This window comes from Apostichopus japonicus, chromosome 4 (assembly GCF_037975245.1).
Source record: "Apostichopus japonicus isolate 1M-3 chromosome 4, ASM3797524v1, whole genome shotgun sequence".
Lineage (NCBI taxonomy): Eukaryota > Metazoa > Echinodermata > Holothuroidea > Aspidochirotida > Stichopodidae > Apostichopus > Apostichopus japonicus.
In genome coordinates, this window is record NC_092564.1 from 13,968,075 (window position 1) to 13,986,056 (window position 17,982).

Genomic DNA, 17,982 nt, shown 5'->3' on the forward strand with positions numbered 1-17,982 from the left:
CCTTATGATTTTGTTCGATTTTGGCCAAAATCACGACTTTTTTAATTCTTCCCAAATTTGTACCTGCGGTGTGTGGCGCCCTTTTGATTCCATTCCATGTGAAAAGAGTAGTATAAACACTCATATTTTGGTGGAAAAATGATATTTAATAACCATATTTTGACGCCATTTCATATCAAATTTAAATGACTAAAGTTTGTTCGAATGCCACTTTTGTCTCGGAAAAGGCGTGAACAGGGTGCTGGGAGTCTGTAATATCATCCTGACAGGAATTTGAAAACTTTGATTTTTGGCCCAAATTCGACAATTTTGTAAGGCTATACCCTTATGATTTTGTTCGATTTTGGCCAAAATCACGACTTTTTTAATTCTTCCCAAAATTGTACCTGCGGTGTGTGGTGCCCTTTTGATTCCATTCCATGTGAAAAGAGTAGTATGAACACTCATATTTTGGTGGAAAAATGATATTTAATAACCATATTTTGACGCCATTTCATATCAAATTTAAATGACTAAAGCTTGTTCGAATGCCACTTTTGTCTCGGAAAAGGCGTGTACAGGGTGCTGGGAGTCTGTAATATCATCCTGACAGGAATCTGGCTCAAATTCGACAATTTTGTAAGGCTATACCCTTATGATTTTGCTCGATTTTGGCCAAAATCATGACCTTTTTAATTTTTCCCAAAATTGTACCTGCGGTGTGTGGTGCCCTTTTGATTCCATTCCATGTGAAAAGAGTATTATAAACACTCATATTTTGGTGGAAAAATGAAATTTAATAACCATATCTTGACGTCATTTCATATCAAATTTAAATGACTAAAGCTTTGTCGAATGCCACTTTTGTCTCGGAAAAGGGCGTGTACAGGGTGCTGGGAGTCTGTTATATCATCCTCTCATTTTTGGCCCAAATCCAAATCGGAAAGGGTGTGTACAGGGTGTCTGATATACCATCCTGACAGGAATTTGAAAACTCTGATTTTTGGCGAAAATTCGACAATTTTGAAAGGCTATACCCGTGTGATTTTGACTTTTTTAATTTCTCCGAAAATCATGCGTAGGCCATGTGGGGTCAACTCGACTACCTTCCGGGTAAAGAAAATGCTACTATGTCGCCCTAACCCGACGAAAAAAATTGAAATTTGAATACCATATCATCATGTCACCATATCATCAGCATACCTTCCGGTAAAAAAAAATGTTATATTATCGCCATCACCAGAGAATCTATGGGGAGCATCCTGACCGAAATTTGAAAATTGCCATTTTCTGCTCAAATTTGACGATTTTCGGACAAAATCAGGACTTTTCAAATCACTCCAAAAAATGCGTTATAGGATAAGTGGCAACCCCTCGAATACCTACCGGGTAAAGAAAATACCATTATTCGCTCGAATTTCATTAGTGGTTTGAAACGTTGAACCTCTGGACACACAATCAATGGTTAGAGTGTTCCATGTAAAGCGTGATGCCCGGGTTGAATTGCCTTGGTAAAAGGTATACCTAGTTAAAATACCGGAAGACATCAGTGGCGTGTTGTCAGCATCATCTTGCTTGTCTTTTGGCAAAATAAACTCTTAAATGAAAGGTCGCTTTTTAATTAAAACAAGAAAGTATTGCAGATATAATTAGTAACCCGGGATACTTTAGTTTAAATTCATTGACCAGTTTTAGGTCATTTGAAACACCAGACTAATCTCATTGAACCCTATTTATCAACCTGAACCACGTAAAAATTCTTGGCGATTGAACCTTTAGCTGTCATTAAAGACAAAATCACAACATTTTAGTATCATGTAAAAAAATCTAAATACTTCGAGAATCTTCACAACTTTGAAATATATAGAAACAAATTCACTTATCAGTGATTCGTGGTTGTTGGAGGAGGAAGACTGTTCTCTTCAGTTTCACCCTGCGGGTCAAAACGCTTGTATTCTGATTTATGACTAACCTAGCCCGAACTGGTAACAACTTCTAGGTAGTTAAGGAAAAAAAAAGAAAAATAAAGAAATAAAGAAAATTACAAAATGTTTCAAGGTGGTTGGACTTAAAGACACCCTTATTTTTTATTTAAGTAACATTTAACTTATATAAAAAAAATCATGGGGGATTTTGCTTTACATATAATACTGGTAAGAGCTAGTTTGTCTTCTCCCATCACCTTGGTGTAGGTTGAGGATATGCATATTTCTGTTATGTTTATAACATTGTGTTGTAAGGAGCGGGATCATAAAGGGTCTCTGATCGGATAAATGATCTACAATATACATGTTGAACAGTAAATCTAGTAGTCATAACATCTATTCCAGATTTGACCATGACACCCAAGCACAGGGCTGATTGGCTTATCGGGAAACAGTGCACCACTGGCTAAAAGGCTTGAAGTCACAGTATCACTTGTGCTAAAAACTTAAATGAGACTTGTTATCCATTTCTTGATTTTCTGTAAATATATCTTGATTTTCTGTAAACATTGTTTGACAAATATTGTTTTCATCACTGACTAATATTGGTTTTGTTTTGAGTAGTGATATTACTTGCTCTTACCATGAGGACATGACACAAAAATATAACCAAAGGAAATCTAGGATATTTAAATTTCTTCTGGTAGTGTGTCTTCACAAATTGACAAAATGGCTGCTTGATGCCATGATGCATGAATTATTATCTCCCAAATAGAAGACTTTTCTTCAAGGTTACTATTATTTTTTTTGGGGGGGGGGAGGGGGAAATGTTCCTCACAAGCATGTTTATCACATACAATAGTGATGATGGTAGTTTGGGTTGTGTCTGTTTTCAAATACATTCTACACTTTACGAAAGTAAGTTTTTATCATATATGATTATTCAAGATTTGTGATAGGGTATCACACACTCTGTTAAACAGATTACTACAAAGGTGTGAATATGAAAGATTATTTCACACATCTTTGTACAACAAAGTAATTACAACTTGAAAAGGAAATGTTTGGCGTTATAACTGGCCTTCAAAGATAAATATCTGGGGTTGTTTACCTAAAATGATTCTTTGATATGAGACTCACTTTAAAACTTTTTAAAGATCACAGAAGTTACTGACGAAAAGGATTAAAAACTCTGGCCTCTGGAAAATAAAGTCCTCACTCTTAAAAATGTTTTGAATTGATCTGAAACAAATAAATAGCGGTATATCAACAGTCGAAAGGAGACACCCAATCGTTACCTTTAACCCCATCCATGATAGAGATCTTTCGTGAAGAAAAACTCTCCCAAACAGCCAACTATGAAAACTATTTCTCAGATTAGGAGATATCCATGTTTAAATGCTTTTGTCTGGAAGCTGTCATTACACCTGTGATAGTGTCATTGTTCCACTTGGTTTCTGATACCTTTCATGTTTCTGTTTGTTGTTTGCCTCATATTAAGTCAGAAGGAACATTCAACATGGAAATAGATTCTGCGTAGCTGCTTGAGGAAGTTATCTCTATAATGCAGGCTAATGATTATAGTTGGGTTTGTGTCTCCTTTCCATATTTTTTTGGCGATGATTATGGACTAAAACAACAGATGACGAGTCCAGCTACATTATTAACCTCTTTAACCTCTCTCTCCAGCAAGCTTGTGTCAACCACCAGAATACAGCTGTATGCACTGAATCGAATTTTGTCATGTCCAACCAAACACAACTTCGGACCTTGTAAACATGATCACACCGGCGACTGTCCTGACATCAGACTGAGAACCAGAAGGGTGACACATTCCTTCACTGTATCATCACTAGTTCAACTGCCTCACTTTCTGCAAGTAACAACTCCCTCGTCGTTAACACTCAACGGTATTCATGCTGTTTGGAAACTGGTTGCATCACAATTCTATCCAGCATTTTGTCAGTCCCTTCCAGCCCTCTACCACCGTTCTGCAGTAAGCAATATCTCCATCACATGTCAGTATTCTCTAAGATTGCCTGGCTGTGGCAGAGAGCCCAGTAATGTTCTACATTATGCTTCTTGAAGAACTCTCTGGCAATGGTTTCTGTCGGACATTGCTTGAACCGTATTTCACCAAAGTGTCTTTCTTTCGTCATTCCCTCCCAAACCAACTGGCACTTTTTGCTCCTACTCTCTCCTTCATCATCAGAATTGTCATCGTCGTCTGAAAAGAAATGAAATAGAGACCAGTCACATGATTGTAAAAGATTAAGTTTTTGCTTCATAGAGTGGTAATGACACACCATTTGATCAAAGTTTAAACAGAAATAAGCAAGAAAGGGACATGTGATTCAGTTCCCAAAGCTGGAATAAAAAATGATTTCTTTCAATTTACTGTAAATTCCTCCCTCCCCTTATTTGTTGCTTCCCTTTTCTCCACAAAGGTGTCCTTTGTATTTACAGATGTAGACACGACCAAGTTACCTGTTCCACTCATTTATGTGTGTCATTTTATGCTTTCATTAAACAAACTGAACCTGCAGTAGAAGAATACAAACATATCTCACAGTCCCACTCATATCTCACTGTCCCACTCATTTATGTGTGTAATTTTATGTTTTTCTTTTTTTCTTGAACAAACTGAACCTGCAGTAGAAGACTGCTAACATATCTCACCGTCCCATTCATATCTCACTGTCCCACTCATTTATGTGTGTAATTTTATGTTTTTCTTTTTTTCTTGAACAAACTGAACCTGCAGTAGAAGACTGCTAACATATCTCACCGTCCCATTCATATCTCACTGTCCCACTCATTTATGTGTGTAATTTTATGTTTTTATTGAACAAACTGAATCTGTAGTAGAAGACTGCAAATATATCTCACCGTCCCACTCATATGTCACCGTCCCACTCATTTATGTGTGTAATTTTATGCTTTTCATTTAACAAACTGAACCTGCAGTAGAAGACTGCAAACATATCTCACTGTCCCACTCAATTCTCACTGTCCCACTCATTTATGTGTGAAATTTTATGCTTTTCATTGAACAAACTGAACCTGTAGTAGAAGACTGCAAACATATCTCACCGTCCCATTCATATCTCACTGTCCCACTCATTTATGTGTGTAATTTTATGCTTTTCATTGAACAAACTGAACCTGTAGTAGAAGACTTCAAACATATATCACTGTCCCACCCATATCTCACTGTCCCACTCATTTATGTGTGTAATTTTATGCTTTTCATTGAACAAACTGAACCTGTAGTAGAAGACTTCAAACATATCTCACCGTCCCACTCATATCTCACTGTCCCACTCATTTATGTGTGAAATTTTATGCTTTTCATTGAACAAACTGAACCTGTAGTAGAAGACTTCAAACATATATCACTGTCCCACCCATATCTCACTGTCCCTCTCATTTATGTGTGAAATTTTATGCTTTTCATTGAACAAACTGAACCTGTAGTAGAAGACTTCAAACATATCTCACCATCATTTTTCTTCTTATCGTCATTCCATTTAATCCTGTGCAGCATCAAACGCTGAAACTTCTTTTGTTGCTTGGGACCTGCGGATAAAAGAAAGAAAAAAAAAGCAACTCTATTAAATCAAATCTGCATTGGGGTCTCAATGATTGACTTTGGGGGATCTTAAATTTGGCATTGTGTGTGTAAATTGTCATCTACAGTACTGGAGATATATTCAAGGACGCCTGCCACTTTCATAAAATGGATCATGTAGAGCAAACTGTCGGAATGATATTATTGATGTAACCTACTTTACACTATGCCTCTTGTCAGTATGTGGCATAGACAATCAATGACTGAAACAATAACTGCATACATGATACCGCACACATAGATGCAAATAACCTTTGACTGCCAACATAAGCAATGGGCCTTCTGAACTCCTTGTAAATGGTAAGCATTTACATTAAGGTGACCATATTTTCCTGACTGGAATCGGGGACATTTATTGCGTGACTGATATGGGGGAGGGGTCTAAGGGGAGGGGGTGTCCCCCTCCCCTTTGGAAAATTTTCAAGTGCCTAAGGTGCTTAGATGTAAAATGGTGTTACTTAGAAGCACTATTTAAATCAATTTTATTTTCAAAAGTGTAGCTTTTTTTAGATGAAATTGAGTCACTTAATTTACGTGGTTCTTTGAGAGCTTGTGAGTTGCTCATGCTCACACTAGAAGTGTCGTTGTGTCGCCGTAGTTGCCAAGTCGAAAGAGTGCTAGGCTAGATCGATCTAGCATATTTTAAACAGTGTTTCCACTTTACACTGGTCCTGAACCTGTTCCGTTCTGCGACTGCACACTTGACTAAATTTTGTTTTTACAATTATTTTACTAATATGTGGGATATTTTTGAAATTCCTGAACATTTTGACGAATCGGGGACATTTTCGGGGACACTTGTTCATCGGGGACAGCGCACTGTAATCGGAGACTGTCCCCGAAAATCGGGGACGTCTGGTCACCTTAATTTACATGCCATGTGTGAAAACTGTCAACGTATTCTCTTGTGAAGACATCATGTTTACAAGGATTCAGCCTCTGCTGACCTATGACCTCTTACAACAGGAATGTAATGAATTGTCTACCTACCTCCTTCAACTACCACAACGTTGACATCCTTATGTAGTACCACTGCTCCAGTCATATGCAGCTGTTTACAGTTGGCTTCAACTTTAAATTTCTTTGCCGGGTTGCGGAAGTCCTTTACTCTATAGAGGGCGACGTTGACTCCTAAGCTGGTGTCTTCTTTGATTTTTCTCATTTTCTTCTCTTTCCTCTGAGCATCTGTCAACTTGCGAGCTGCATTTGCCTCTTCGTGAGTTCTGAAAGATAAAATGTGAGGACATGTGTGAGGTTTGCTTGCATTGATACAGAGGTTACTTCTAGGTTATTTTTCTTCCTGGTGTCTGCTCACTGGTTGCAGTTGTAGTTTTTCACCAGATTCTTATATGGGTACTAAACTCCTAAAAAACTAGTGACAACAATTAAAGAATCAGACATGACTGAGGAAGACACTAAAATATCATTGAAGGTTAATTGCAAAGGTCAAAAGGAAGATATGAAAAATTACAACACAATTCATAGACAAACTTGAGATCTCTCTAAGGCAGTGGACCCTTGATGCTAAGATGGAAATACCCCTCCCTTCCCCCTTCCTCATACCTCTCTTGCATAAGTGACCCAAGAAAATGTCATTGATCTTGAAACAAACATGGTGCCTCTATCCTGCAAAACTGCATTACTGGCTACTGTATGTTTTTATTTGGTCATTTTTTTGGTCACTTAAACCAGGACATCCCTCCCCCATCCCCAATTAGCATACTTCATACTTAATTCCCATTTACAACTATTATCCTCTCCACCCATCTTCCAGGCACACGATGCCGTTATGAAACACTTACTTCTGCCTCTTCTCCATCTGTGCCCTGACGTGGGCTTCCACTTTGGTTGGATCCTGGACGGCCTCTGTTCCTAAGACTCTCATGAGGTTGGCCATACGGACTAGTGAAGGAAGAACATGATAAGACTACTTTAAAGGCAGCAGGGTGTATTTGTAGTGTTTTTGCAGTCACAATCAGATGTGCTTGAAAAGAACCCACTTTTCAACTGATTTAGATCTTGAGAAAGTCTTTTAATGTTTAAGCAACGTCAATACATCACACTATCGCCTTTAACTTTGCCAAATAAGAATGAAGGTCACATGGGAGATATCATAAACTGTTCAGCTTAACTACAGAGAAATAATTCTGTTTAATTTCAAATGACAGGAAACTCTTACAATAGGTACAGAGGATTCTCAAGTAAACTGATTAAATCTGGTAAGCAGTGGAATTGGGTTATGAAAGAAATATAAAACAAAACAATTGAAACATAAGACACATTCACAGACAAATCTGTAAACTAATTTAGATAGATTAATAATTTAATCTGTAATTTTAGTGTTGAACAAAATAGTGTTTATATAGCTTGAAAGGAATCAGGGTTTCAGTGGAATATGGCATGAAAGTCGACCAGTTTAAGAAGGGTACTGAATAAAAAACTTGAAAAGTCCTCAGTAGACAAGAAAATCTGAACTGATTGGGCAGATTGGTACTTTAATTTCATGTTTTGCTTGTGGTAACTTCCAATAGAGTCTACTTGGATGAACCTGGTCAGTATAAGGTAGTTAATTCCAATTATTTGACAAGTTCAAACATCAGAAATGTAATCAATTTTGGAACATAAAAGAAGTTTGATTGAAACAAAGCTTCTGATGTCCAGCATGCCTCCAAATCTCCATTTGGGAAAGACCATTGAGTACACAACGAATTACAAATTTGGTTAAAATCTGTACATTTCTGTTTAACTGCAAACATGCCCTTTTATTTATAAAAATTGAAATGACTTTGGAGTTCTATAACTTCAAACTGACTGTAAACATTATTAATACTTACTAAAATATTGGGCAATATTTCCCCTCAAAGAGGAAACAAATCTCTTACCATTAGGTTCAGGATCGACGTTTCACATTAGAGGTAAACTGCTCTTACCTTTAGGTTCACAGTCAATGCTTCCCTTTAGAAGTAATAAATCTGTAGCCTTAAGGTTCAGGGTTAATATTTTCACATTAGAGGTCACAAAGCTTTTACCTTAAGGTTCAGGGTTTATATTTTTATTGTAGAGGTCTCAAAACTCTACCTTTAACTTCAGGGTTAATATTTTCACGTTAGAGGTCACAAAGCTATTACCTTAAGGTTCAGGGTTTATATTTTTATTGTAGAGGTCTCAAAACTCTACCTTTAACTTCAGGGTCAATATTTTCACGTTAAGAGGTCACAAAGCTATTACCTTAAGGTTCAGGGTCAACATTTTCACATTAGAGGTCACAAACCTCTTACCTTTAGGTTCAGGGTCAATATTTTCATAGTAGAGGTCACAAATCTATTACCTTAAGGTTCAGGGTTAATATGTTCACATTAGAGGTCACAAAGCACTCACCTTTAGGTTCAGGTGGAGGTTCAAGACCCAATCTGATTTTCTCAGACTGCTCACGTTGAGTTTCCCTCCTTCTCTGCCTGCGTAGTTTCTTCTGTTCTTTCTTTGTCAAGTAGATAGGAATTTCGACCGGTTTGGTTGGTTCAGCTACAAGCGGGAATAAAGAGGAGTTGCCGTGACAGATTGGAATAAACTGTTGTCACATTAGGGCTACTTATTTTGCAAGATTAGTTCAAAGCTGAATAGTTATGGAAGTATGACATGTCAGATGTCAGATCTTGAGATTGCATTCGAACTGTTGCTTTAAAGCAGCATTTTGCGTCCTTTTCTACGATTTTTCTCAACCTCACTGATTCCACTTTGCCATAACGACATACATAACTAGCTAATCTATTTATATTTTACTTCAAATGGTGGCATAAAAGTCGAAAAATTTGCAACTTTCAACTTTGTTGTTCTCCAAGATACTTTCCGTTGGGAACCTAATAAACCTCGCCCATAATATGAATATTTAAACTCTACGAACGTCATTGACAGATACGTAATATAACACCACGCTTGATTTGTGTACAGTCTATATGGCAGTTGTACCAGGGAGTTGCATAACAACTCCCTGGTACAACCAACGCGAAGTCTTGAATCTATTTTTAGCAACGGCTCATAACTAAACCTGCATCTCTGATTGGTTGAATTCAAACTAGTGGGTTTGGCGGAATTGTATGCGATTAATTTTCACTGTGAAATTTGTCGAGGACACTCTTCTCATTTATCGACATAAATCGTTAATTACTCGCTAATTAACGCTCTTGGCAGGGTGAAACTTGGATGGTATCTTAGATTGCTGTTTTATGATTGATACATGTAAAAAAATTGATGCACATGTTAAAAAAATGGAAAAAAGCCACCCAACGCAAAATGCTGCTTTAAGATGGAAATGCAGTTAATGGTATCCCTCATCCAAACCCCAACCACTTTACAGTTCTCACATCACACTATACTGTTGGACAACATTCATTGTATGACAATGGCGAGACCAAATCTATATCACAGTAACTGCACAACAGGTGGGCATGGCCATAGCAAGCTAGACATTAACCAGTGAGTTACAAGATTCTTTCCCTAATATTTGAGATAGTGAGATATATTTTGACCCATGTATTTACCTGGAGGTTGCATTTGTATAGGATGTTCAACCAGGTATGTTATCCCGGTAAACTTGTCTTCAGATTTTCTGTCCGAGCCATGTGCTCCCTCTTGGATATCATCGTAGGAATCTGACTGCAGTATGACTGAATCCCACCACTCCACAGTCGGTGTTTCTGTACCACTCTGACGAAGAAAGAAAACTAGAGCAATGAAGACAATACTAGCCAGGAATGGAAAGAGAAACAAAAGAAACCTATCATGTTAGAATAAAATTTGGTAAGGAAACCAGATGACTCCATTGAAAACTTCTTAAAACTATAATTGTGGGAAACTCAAGCTTATTCAAGCCTTGTCATTTCTGGCAAGCAGGCAGAAGGCTTGCTTTCCTCTATATCACATGGATAATAGTATACTCCACCAACTGACCACTTGCTGAAATAGTGATGGGGTCAGGAGATTTCATTTCCAATGAGTGGACTTGAATTGAATAAAGCTGTTTTGAAAATGTTGAAAGAAATGAACTACTTCAAGCCACATGGGTAGCTACACAGTCCCATCCAGAGAGAAGGGTGTGTTAGACAGGGGGCAAGGTAAGGGGAATGGGAATAGGGGTGGTATGGAGGGTGGACACATTACAGAGTTCCCCCTGGGTACTTCACATTATTTTGCACACTGGGCCCGGAACCTCAGGCTTCTGGTCACAAATCTATGCATGTTCTTTACAACCCTGTATAAAGAAGACATTTTTAAAATTTTCCAGGGAATGAGAATAACTTGTTTACCAGTGTAATTTATGGTCATACATATTAAAGTTGGTTTTTGAGCGTCATGAGTTACTTTATACAAAACTATGACTATCTTTAAAACATTACATCTCTTTAGTTAGAGATATTACCAACTTTTCCTCTTCAACTTTGAATGATGACTTTACTCTTCCAAACTTTAATCAATCTCAACATCGTTTTTGTGTCCCTCGCTACAAATTCAATTCCAAAAGGCTCCAAAGTCTCGCAAACTTACCAACTCTTTCTTTGGTGTGATCAGGGCCAGTTTCGTTGCTGAGGTAATTCCGGTTTTCTTGGCTACCTGAGCTATCTCGTTTTGCAGTTTCTCTAACTGAGACTGAGAACGAGGAGGAGAAAATGATACAACATGAGCTAGAACCATCACACCACTCGTAGAAACAAAATGTGGAGATTTACCACAGAATGACTGCAACCTTTTCGAGAACGATTTGGTCAATTGAAAAAAAAAAATTGGCAGTTTTCCCTTTTTTGTTTTTTGATTGATGATCTCTTCAATTAGTTTTGACTCATGATAACAAAAGACTATTGTAACTGACACTTTGTGTGACCTGCACTGATAGGAACTGTGCAAAGATGGTCTGTAACAAAAGTTGACATGTTTCAGATTTAATAAAATATTTCTGCTATGTCAGGATTATACAACAACAATGCACCGATACAATCTTAGGCACATCCCACATTTTCTTCCACAAATCCTTAATGATTTATCTAATTTTTTAACCAGACATTTTGCCATGTCAGCGTCACATGTACATAACATTTTTTCCCCAATTTCTCCATTATAGATAATGGAATAAAACTTTACAGCTCAAGCTTGACTTTACTATCGAATAGTACCAATCACTTGTGAAAATCAAAAAAACAAGCGGTTTTAAAACTTGGCAATGAGGGAACAGTTGCTCATCTTTTTGAAAATAGATGTTTCCATTTTATCTTCCTTTGCTGCCCAAACAGGACTGTATTACTCTCACAGCTATAACTACAAACATAACAATGCATCCACCTTTCCTGACTTAGAACCATCATTTTAAGCGCTCTTTGATGGAATCCAGCTACTAATCTTAATTTACTTACTTTTGCTCGGATTCTCTGGGCTATTCTTTCAAATCTGCCTTGCTCAAAGAACTTGAATGTTTTTCTTGCTCTCTGTTCTTGATTACCAGTGAGCCGTGCGTCAAAAAATTTGGAAGAATTGGGATTTATATCCTGTGGTTTCTCTTGCTGTGTGGCTTTGAATTCCTCCCTTCTCTTTGCTCTGATGTTTGCCTAAAGGAGAATTGATAAAAGGGTGACATACTATCACTTCGAGAATGGATTACGTGTGAATAAAGTCAATTCCACCAAAACTTCTATGGGTCATATGCAGAGGAACAAAGGAAAAGAATGTGAATAATGCAGATATATTAATATTGTCAAAGTGAAAAAACACTGTTTACTCCGCAATTTCCTTGAAAAAGCTAAAATATGATTAGAGCATAAAGGATCCCTTGCACATAGAGAAGAGGACACTACCAATCCTGATGGATGCAACTTTATGTAAATGCTTGATGCCACAATGTAACAACAAAGCTTGAGGTGAAGCAAAAAAATTTTTGAAGCTCCATATGCTTTCTAATTACTAATATACAAACAGATATTATAATATGTAACAAAATCATTCCTTTTTGGCTTATCGTAGTCATGCGAATCTGACAGTCACATTATTAAAAAGACGTGATAGTTTTTGTTGTTGTAAATGTTGAGAAAACCATGATCAGATTCCACACTGTTGTCACAGACTTTGCTCACAAACTGTTAGCTATTATTAGTGAATCATACTTCCAAGCAATGACGACTTGATTGTTTTTTCCTGCAACTTTTGGACCTTGGCGATATTAAATATACTTAGAGAGGAAGGTAGTACCATTGCAGAACAAATTTTAGTCCATCTTAGCATATAACGTCATCTGAAACATTTCTTAGTGAACAAGCAGGCATAGACAATTGGGGTATGTACCTTGGGAAAACTGGAAACATTCAGCATGTACACTTAGAGTACATAAAGTGACCTACCTTAATTGTTGGAACAAACTTTGGAAGTTGAATAACTCTGCCTCGTGCATCCACTGTGCGGCCATATTCATCAAGGATCAAGTCAGTGGGACCAGTTGGTCTGGAAGTATGAAAAAAATAGCTAACAATTTGTTTATTTGTTTTATTAAACATTTTAAAACTCTACATGTATCTAACAATGGTAACAAACTGCATTAATACCAAACTTGAGTCAGAGCTGTATAATGCTGCTGTCATACATCAGAACAGATGTTAATAGGTGTTTGAAGTGAAATATCTTCAAAAAAAGTTTGAAAGAAATTCTACTAATGGCTAGTTTTCAACATTTAATGCCAAAACATGATTTCATTAAAGCAATCAATTCAACAATGTACAGTAACAACACAGCAACCACTGACACATAAGTGGTAAACACTAAACAGTGTTAAAATTGGAGGGCTACCTGAAGCAGAATAATATGATCGACTATACTGACATGTACTCTAGAGAAACAGCATACCATGCAGAGGGGTATGTACAGGCATACAGCTTTTTACATACACCAAGGTACCCATAGCTTGATGATGTATCATCTACTATCAAAGTGACTTAAAGGATGAACTCTCACATTGGAAGTTAAGTAACATCTGTCATCTTCTTTCAACACAAAACAATCCCAATGTTGGCCAGACACACTTAGAAATTTTCAGTTTCTGTTACAATTAATGAGTACTCACACAGCCAAAACCACAGGCTTCCCATCTTCTTCCTTGGGCTGGGGAGGCTCTTCAGACTGTACAGGCTGGGGAGCTGCTTGCTTGTTAAGTCCAGTGCTCTCCATAGAGGCCTTGATACGGGCCTGTATCTCTGCGGCTCTTTGTACCTTCTGCATGGCATCGTTCACAAGGGCTTGGGTTTCAGAGACAGTAGGGATGTGTTGGGCTGGTGCAGCAGGAGTTGTGGGGACCTTCCTACCTGAAGGCTGTGACAGTCAAAAGCAATTTTTATTTTTTTTTGTCCACGAAGAATTTAAAATAAGAGAAGCCTCTACCGTTACCAGGCACATACATGTCTATGTCAGTAAATCTTGTATGTTTGGATCTTGGGTAAGATGTGAATGTTGGTCAATCAGAAAGTATCATTAGTTTGATCTTTATCCAATATATTTCATTTTTATTGACAGATAATTTTGCAAAAAATATAGGATAACGAAAATAAAATGCCTTACAACCCATGCCAACCAGTACTGCAGTATACATTAATGTCAAACTAGATACTGGTTCACCAAATTAGATATTTGTTCAATATCATGAAATAAAGTATGTCATGGATATGCATACGAGGATGTATTATTTCAATCTGTAAAACTCTGTTCATAAGTACTATTATTATTTCAATAACGAATAACAACATCAAGACTGACCGACTGGCTACTAACTAGCATCATCTTACCAATCCACTGCGCTGTGTTCTTCCAGCTATGATCTGTTGACGGGCTGCCTCCATCATGTTCTTGATCTGGGAGGATGACAGCTGGCCCGCATCATCCATTGCAGGAACATACTTTTCATCTTCTTCATCATCTGTGAAGTGAGACAATCTCTTCCTCTTTGGTCTTCCTGGGTCTTCATCCTTCACAAGAAAATATATTTAACATGTATGTATATTTATACACATTAAACACATCAACATTTACAGAGTCTACAAGTTATCATAGCAAAACTAGATGTAACGCCAAACCTTCAGATCTTTCAGTCTCACATACAACACATTGACTGTTCATCTTCTTTTTATCATTTCACTTCAATCATATGAGTCTGGGTTGAGTATGGCAACATCACAAACAGTGGGCTAATATGAAGGATGCTCACACCAAACTTGAGCAGTAAGCAAGAGAATTAGTCTTATGCTACTGATTAAAGTATGTAGATTAAGGTACTGGTAAAGGATATTGCATCATGATTTTAAATCAAACAGTTAAATTAATAACTTTGTAACTATTCTCAATGATACCCAAAAGGAATAAATGAAACTGGGATACAAATAATGTTAAATATTAACCGACGCAGACTGATACAACTCACCTTCACAGCTGATCGCTTCTTAGTTTTCAGTGCGGCTTGTTTTTGGCTGATCGTAGCAAACAGGGACTCCACAAATCTTGGTGCTGATTCTTCCAACAATGGAGTCAGCATATCTGCAATTATTTGTTAAAGTAGGAATGGCATAAACAATACAAATTATGCAAACTACTAGCATGGATATTCACTCAACTAAACAACACCAAATGTAATACCAAGCATAATATTGGTATTTGAACATAAAGCCTACATTGAGGGACACTCAGAATTCAGGATAAATTTAAGCAAATTGATGTACGTTTTCTCTTATCGACCACTAGAGGTACACTATTTATTATTGGCTCACTGAAGTCTGTGTCTTGGGTTATAAAACTGATACATATAAAAAGTTGAAAGCAGAATTGTTACTTGCAATACTGTACAATACAATGTACTATTTGTGAACAAAGTAGGTAACTTAATGCTATATATCAGTACATTGGCAGCTCACATCTGTATCAGTATAATGTCAATAGCTGAGTCATAGTAAATACAACATACAACACTGGAATATACCTACTTTCTCAGCCATATCAACATAACGAAAGTTACATATGCTTTCAAGACAAACAACCACACTGCATAGTAATCTCATTTGATTCTATTTCTGATTCTGTGTTGATCATTATAAATTTGAATGCAAAGTTTGAATGTTTTATGCTTACCAATTGCTTTACTTTTACTCATTCCTTTGGCCACACAATTGAGAGCAGCGGTAACCACAGCAGAGTCTGAGAATCCCAACACATGTCGTAAGGTTTCATCAACTGCTGGCTTCAAGTCCTCTAAATCTCTCTTTGAAAGAGACATTGTTGATATAAGAAGAGTCACTGAATAGAAAGACTACTTCCAATTCTCACAAGAACATTGAAAACCTACAAAAGCAAAGAAAAAAACGTCTTGAGAACCATCTTGCATGAATGTTAAAACAATTTTCTGAGCTCAATGAGATTCAATATTTCAATATTTAGGAAAGCAGCATATTGTTACCATGGTCCTGATTGGAATTCCCTGAAGTCTTTTTATTTTAGCTACATTTAAGCTTGTCTTGCTGGGATACACTTATTCAGTTCTGGGGTCAAACAATTCCATACTTACCAACCAAAACTTGATAATAGTGGTAAAACTAATGCATGGTTTAAAATTGTGTTCTGTATAAGGCTGTATGCTAAGTATACTCAGCATTTGAACAAGTACAGTAGGCCTAGGATTTTACCACAATGTTGGAAGTGCCTTGCTGGCAGTGCTGGGGAAGTGGGTTTTCATAGGTAATCTTTCAATTTTTTATATTACACACTGCGTGTAAGAACCTCTCATTAGATTTGGCGCAGGCCCACAGATAAATGCAGATCTAATATTAGTAAGACGCCAAACTGTAAACAAGTTGTTGCTGTCTGGGAAAAGGTCAAAAGGAAGGGCTCCCCTTCCCTTTTGTGACACAATTGTTCTGAAGGCTCCTTACACTGGTACAAAATTTGAAGTTAAAAGCAGTGTCTTATGTACAGTTAGAATAATTACAACTATTGTAACTATCCCCAAATCTGGACATTTTTAAACTTTGTAAATACACCTGACAAAAAAGGAAAACAAATGTTAAGTCCCAGAGAGTAATGGTATCGTGTTGAGGTAAATTTAGTTATTTTTAGGAAGTAAGATTTTTATATGCCAAAAATATGTGCAAAACTGGGGGGAGGGTGTTAAAAGATTAAAAAACCACAATTTGATCAGCACATACAAAGGATTAAAACTCATGAAATATGTAACACTGCTTCGCTGTAAAAAGGTTAGGTTGCGTGCTGTATCGTTGCTAGTTATAATTTAAGGTGCATCAATTATGAAGGTGCGTCAATTATGAAGCCTTTACTATACTAACTATTGAAATCTTAAATAACTTTATACTCTTATCAATACATTATTTTCATTTGGCCTTCAAGTAATACCGCTGGGTCTTGCTGCACTGACTTCATGATTGTGTCATGCATAAGCCAAAAGTAGTCAATTGCAAGTTTACGCGCAACAAATTTAGCTGAGACTTAGGCCTAGTATTTTCTGCACATATCCAGTTTCCTTTTGAGTTCCCAATGCAAAGGAAAACCCATTTTCAGTCTGGGTCATATGCAACAGAGGCCATAGCCTACCCTTACCATGACTACCATTTCCTTAATACTGTGATTGAATTTACAATGGATCAAAATCCCTTTTCTACCGTTATTGAGTGTGAGCGTTGTGGGTATGGTTTTCGGGGCCCCTAAGTTATGCCAACACTTGATCCTAACCACAAACACACCACTTGTACCAAAGAACGCAATGCTTTAAGATGTAGTGTTACTGTTACTAGTGTTAGCCTAACGTTAGGCTTACCCAGCATTAAGTCTACAACGATTTGCAAACGTTTCGCATTACTTAATGGCTTTTAACGTGCATCACCTATGATTACTAATACTGGTATGTTAAGTCTTAAAATAATCACAGGAATTCGCTTACCACCAAAATTGTTGCTGGAATTTCGCATTCGTTGCTATGAAAGTTAATTCCTTGCAACATTTGTTAATTAATGGGACACCAGTTTTTCAACTGGTTGTTCGTGGTCCTCGCGTGTGTTTTGCAGGCTTCCTTTGGAAACGTGTGTGACCATATTTGAAGAAATTATCAGCTAGCTCAATAGTGTGGTGCAACCAAACTTAAACGTCACAAGTAACTATTTTTCAAAATCTTTTAGAGTTACTATCTGTGCTTTTTTTCTTCTCGATTTTACAGAGAAAGAGTAAATCGCGTTTCTAATCATATCTTATATTTTCAATGAAAACTGCGAAAATTGTTTGTGTCAACAACATGAATAAAAAAATCGGAATTCTGATATCAAAATTTCCAGAAAAGTATCATTCTCAAAATGTCAACATGATAGAAAGTGGCAAAGTTTCTAGAAAGAATAATACTTCGAGATCTCAGAAAAGTTGTGTTCCACCATT

At 37.0% G+C, this 17,982-nt stretch overlaps 1 protein-coding gene across 1 annotated transcript; it reads right to left on the reverse strand.

Annotated features, from left to right (window-relative positions):
- Nucleotides 1–1,206: 1,206 nt before the first annotated feature.
- On the reverse strand, nucleotides 1,207–17,652 carry LOC139966526 (U4/U6 small nuclear ribonucleoprotein Prp3-like). The gene is made up of 14 exons (XM_071969649.1): nucleotides 17,498–17,652; nucleotides 15,679–15,888; nucleotides 14,978–15,090; nucleotides 14,346–14,525; nucleotides 13,631–13,875; nucleotides 12,915–13,014; nucleotides 11,937–12,128; nucleotides 11,077–11,178; nucleotides 10,074–10,239; nucleotides 8,914–9,057; nucleotides 7,338–7,437; nucleotides 6,526–6,758; nucleotides 5,406–5,483; nucleotides 1,207–4,131 (listed from the first exon to the last, which is right to left on the reverse strand). Exons 2-14 carry the CDS (start codon nucleotides 15,821–15,823, stop codon nucleotides 3,917–3,919), a joined length of 2,013 nt encoding a protein of 670 aa, XP_071825750.1. The 5' UTR covers nucleotides 15,824–15,888; nucleotides 17,498–17,652; the 3' UTR covers nucleotides 1,207–3,916.
- Nucleotides 17,653–17,982: the final 330 nt, after the last annotated feature.

Excerpts from the sequence above, each read along its gene's own strand:
- LOC139966526 (XM_071969649.1), bottom strand. The coding sequence starts at position 15,823 with ATGTCTCTTTCAAAGAGAGATTTAGAGGACTTGAAGCCAGCAGTTGAT. Across the intron at positions 13,015-13,630 it reads AAGCCTGTGGTTTTGGCTGT|ACCAACTGGTCCCACTGACT; the intron begins GTGAGTACTCAT and ends TCATACTTCCAG. Across the intron at positions 10,240-11,076 it reads TCACACCAAAGAAAGAGTTG|AGTGGTACAGAAACACCGAC; the intron begins GTAAGTTTGCGA and ends TTTCTTCGTCAG.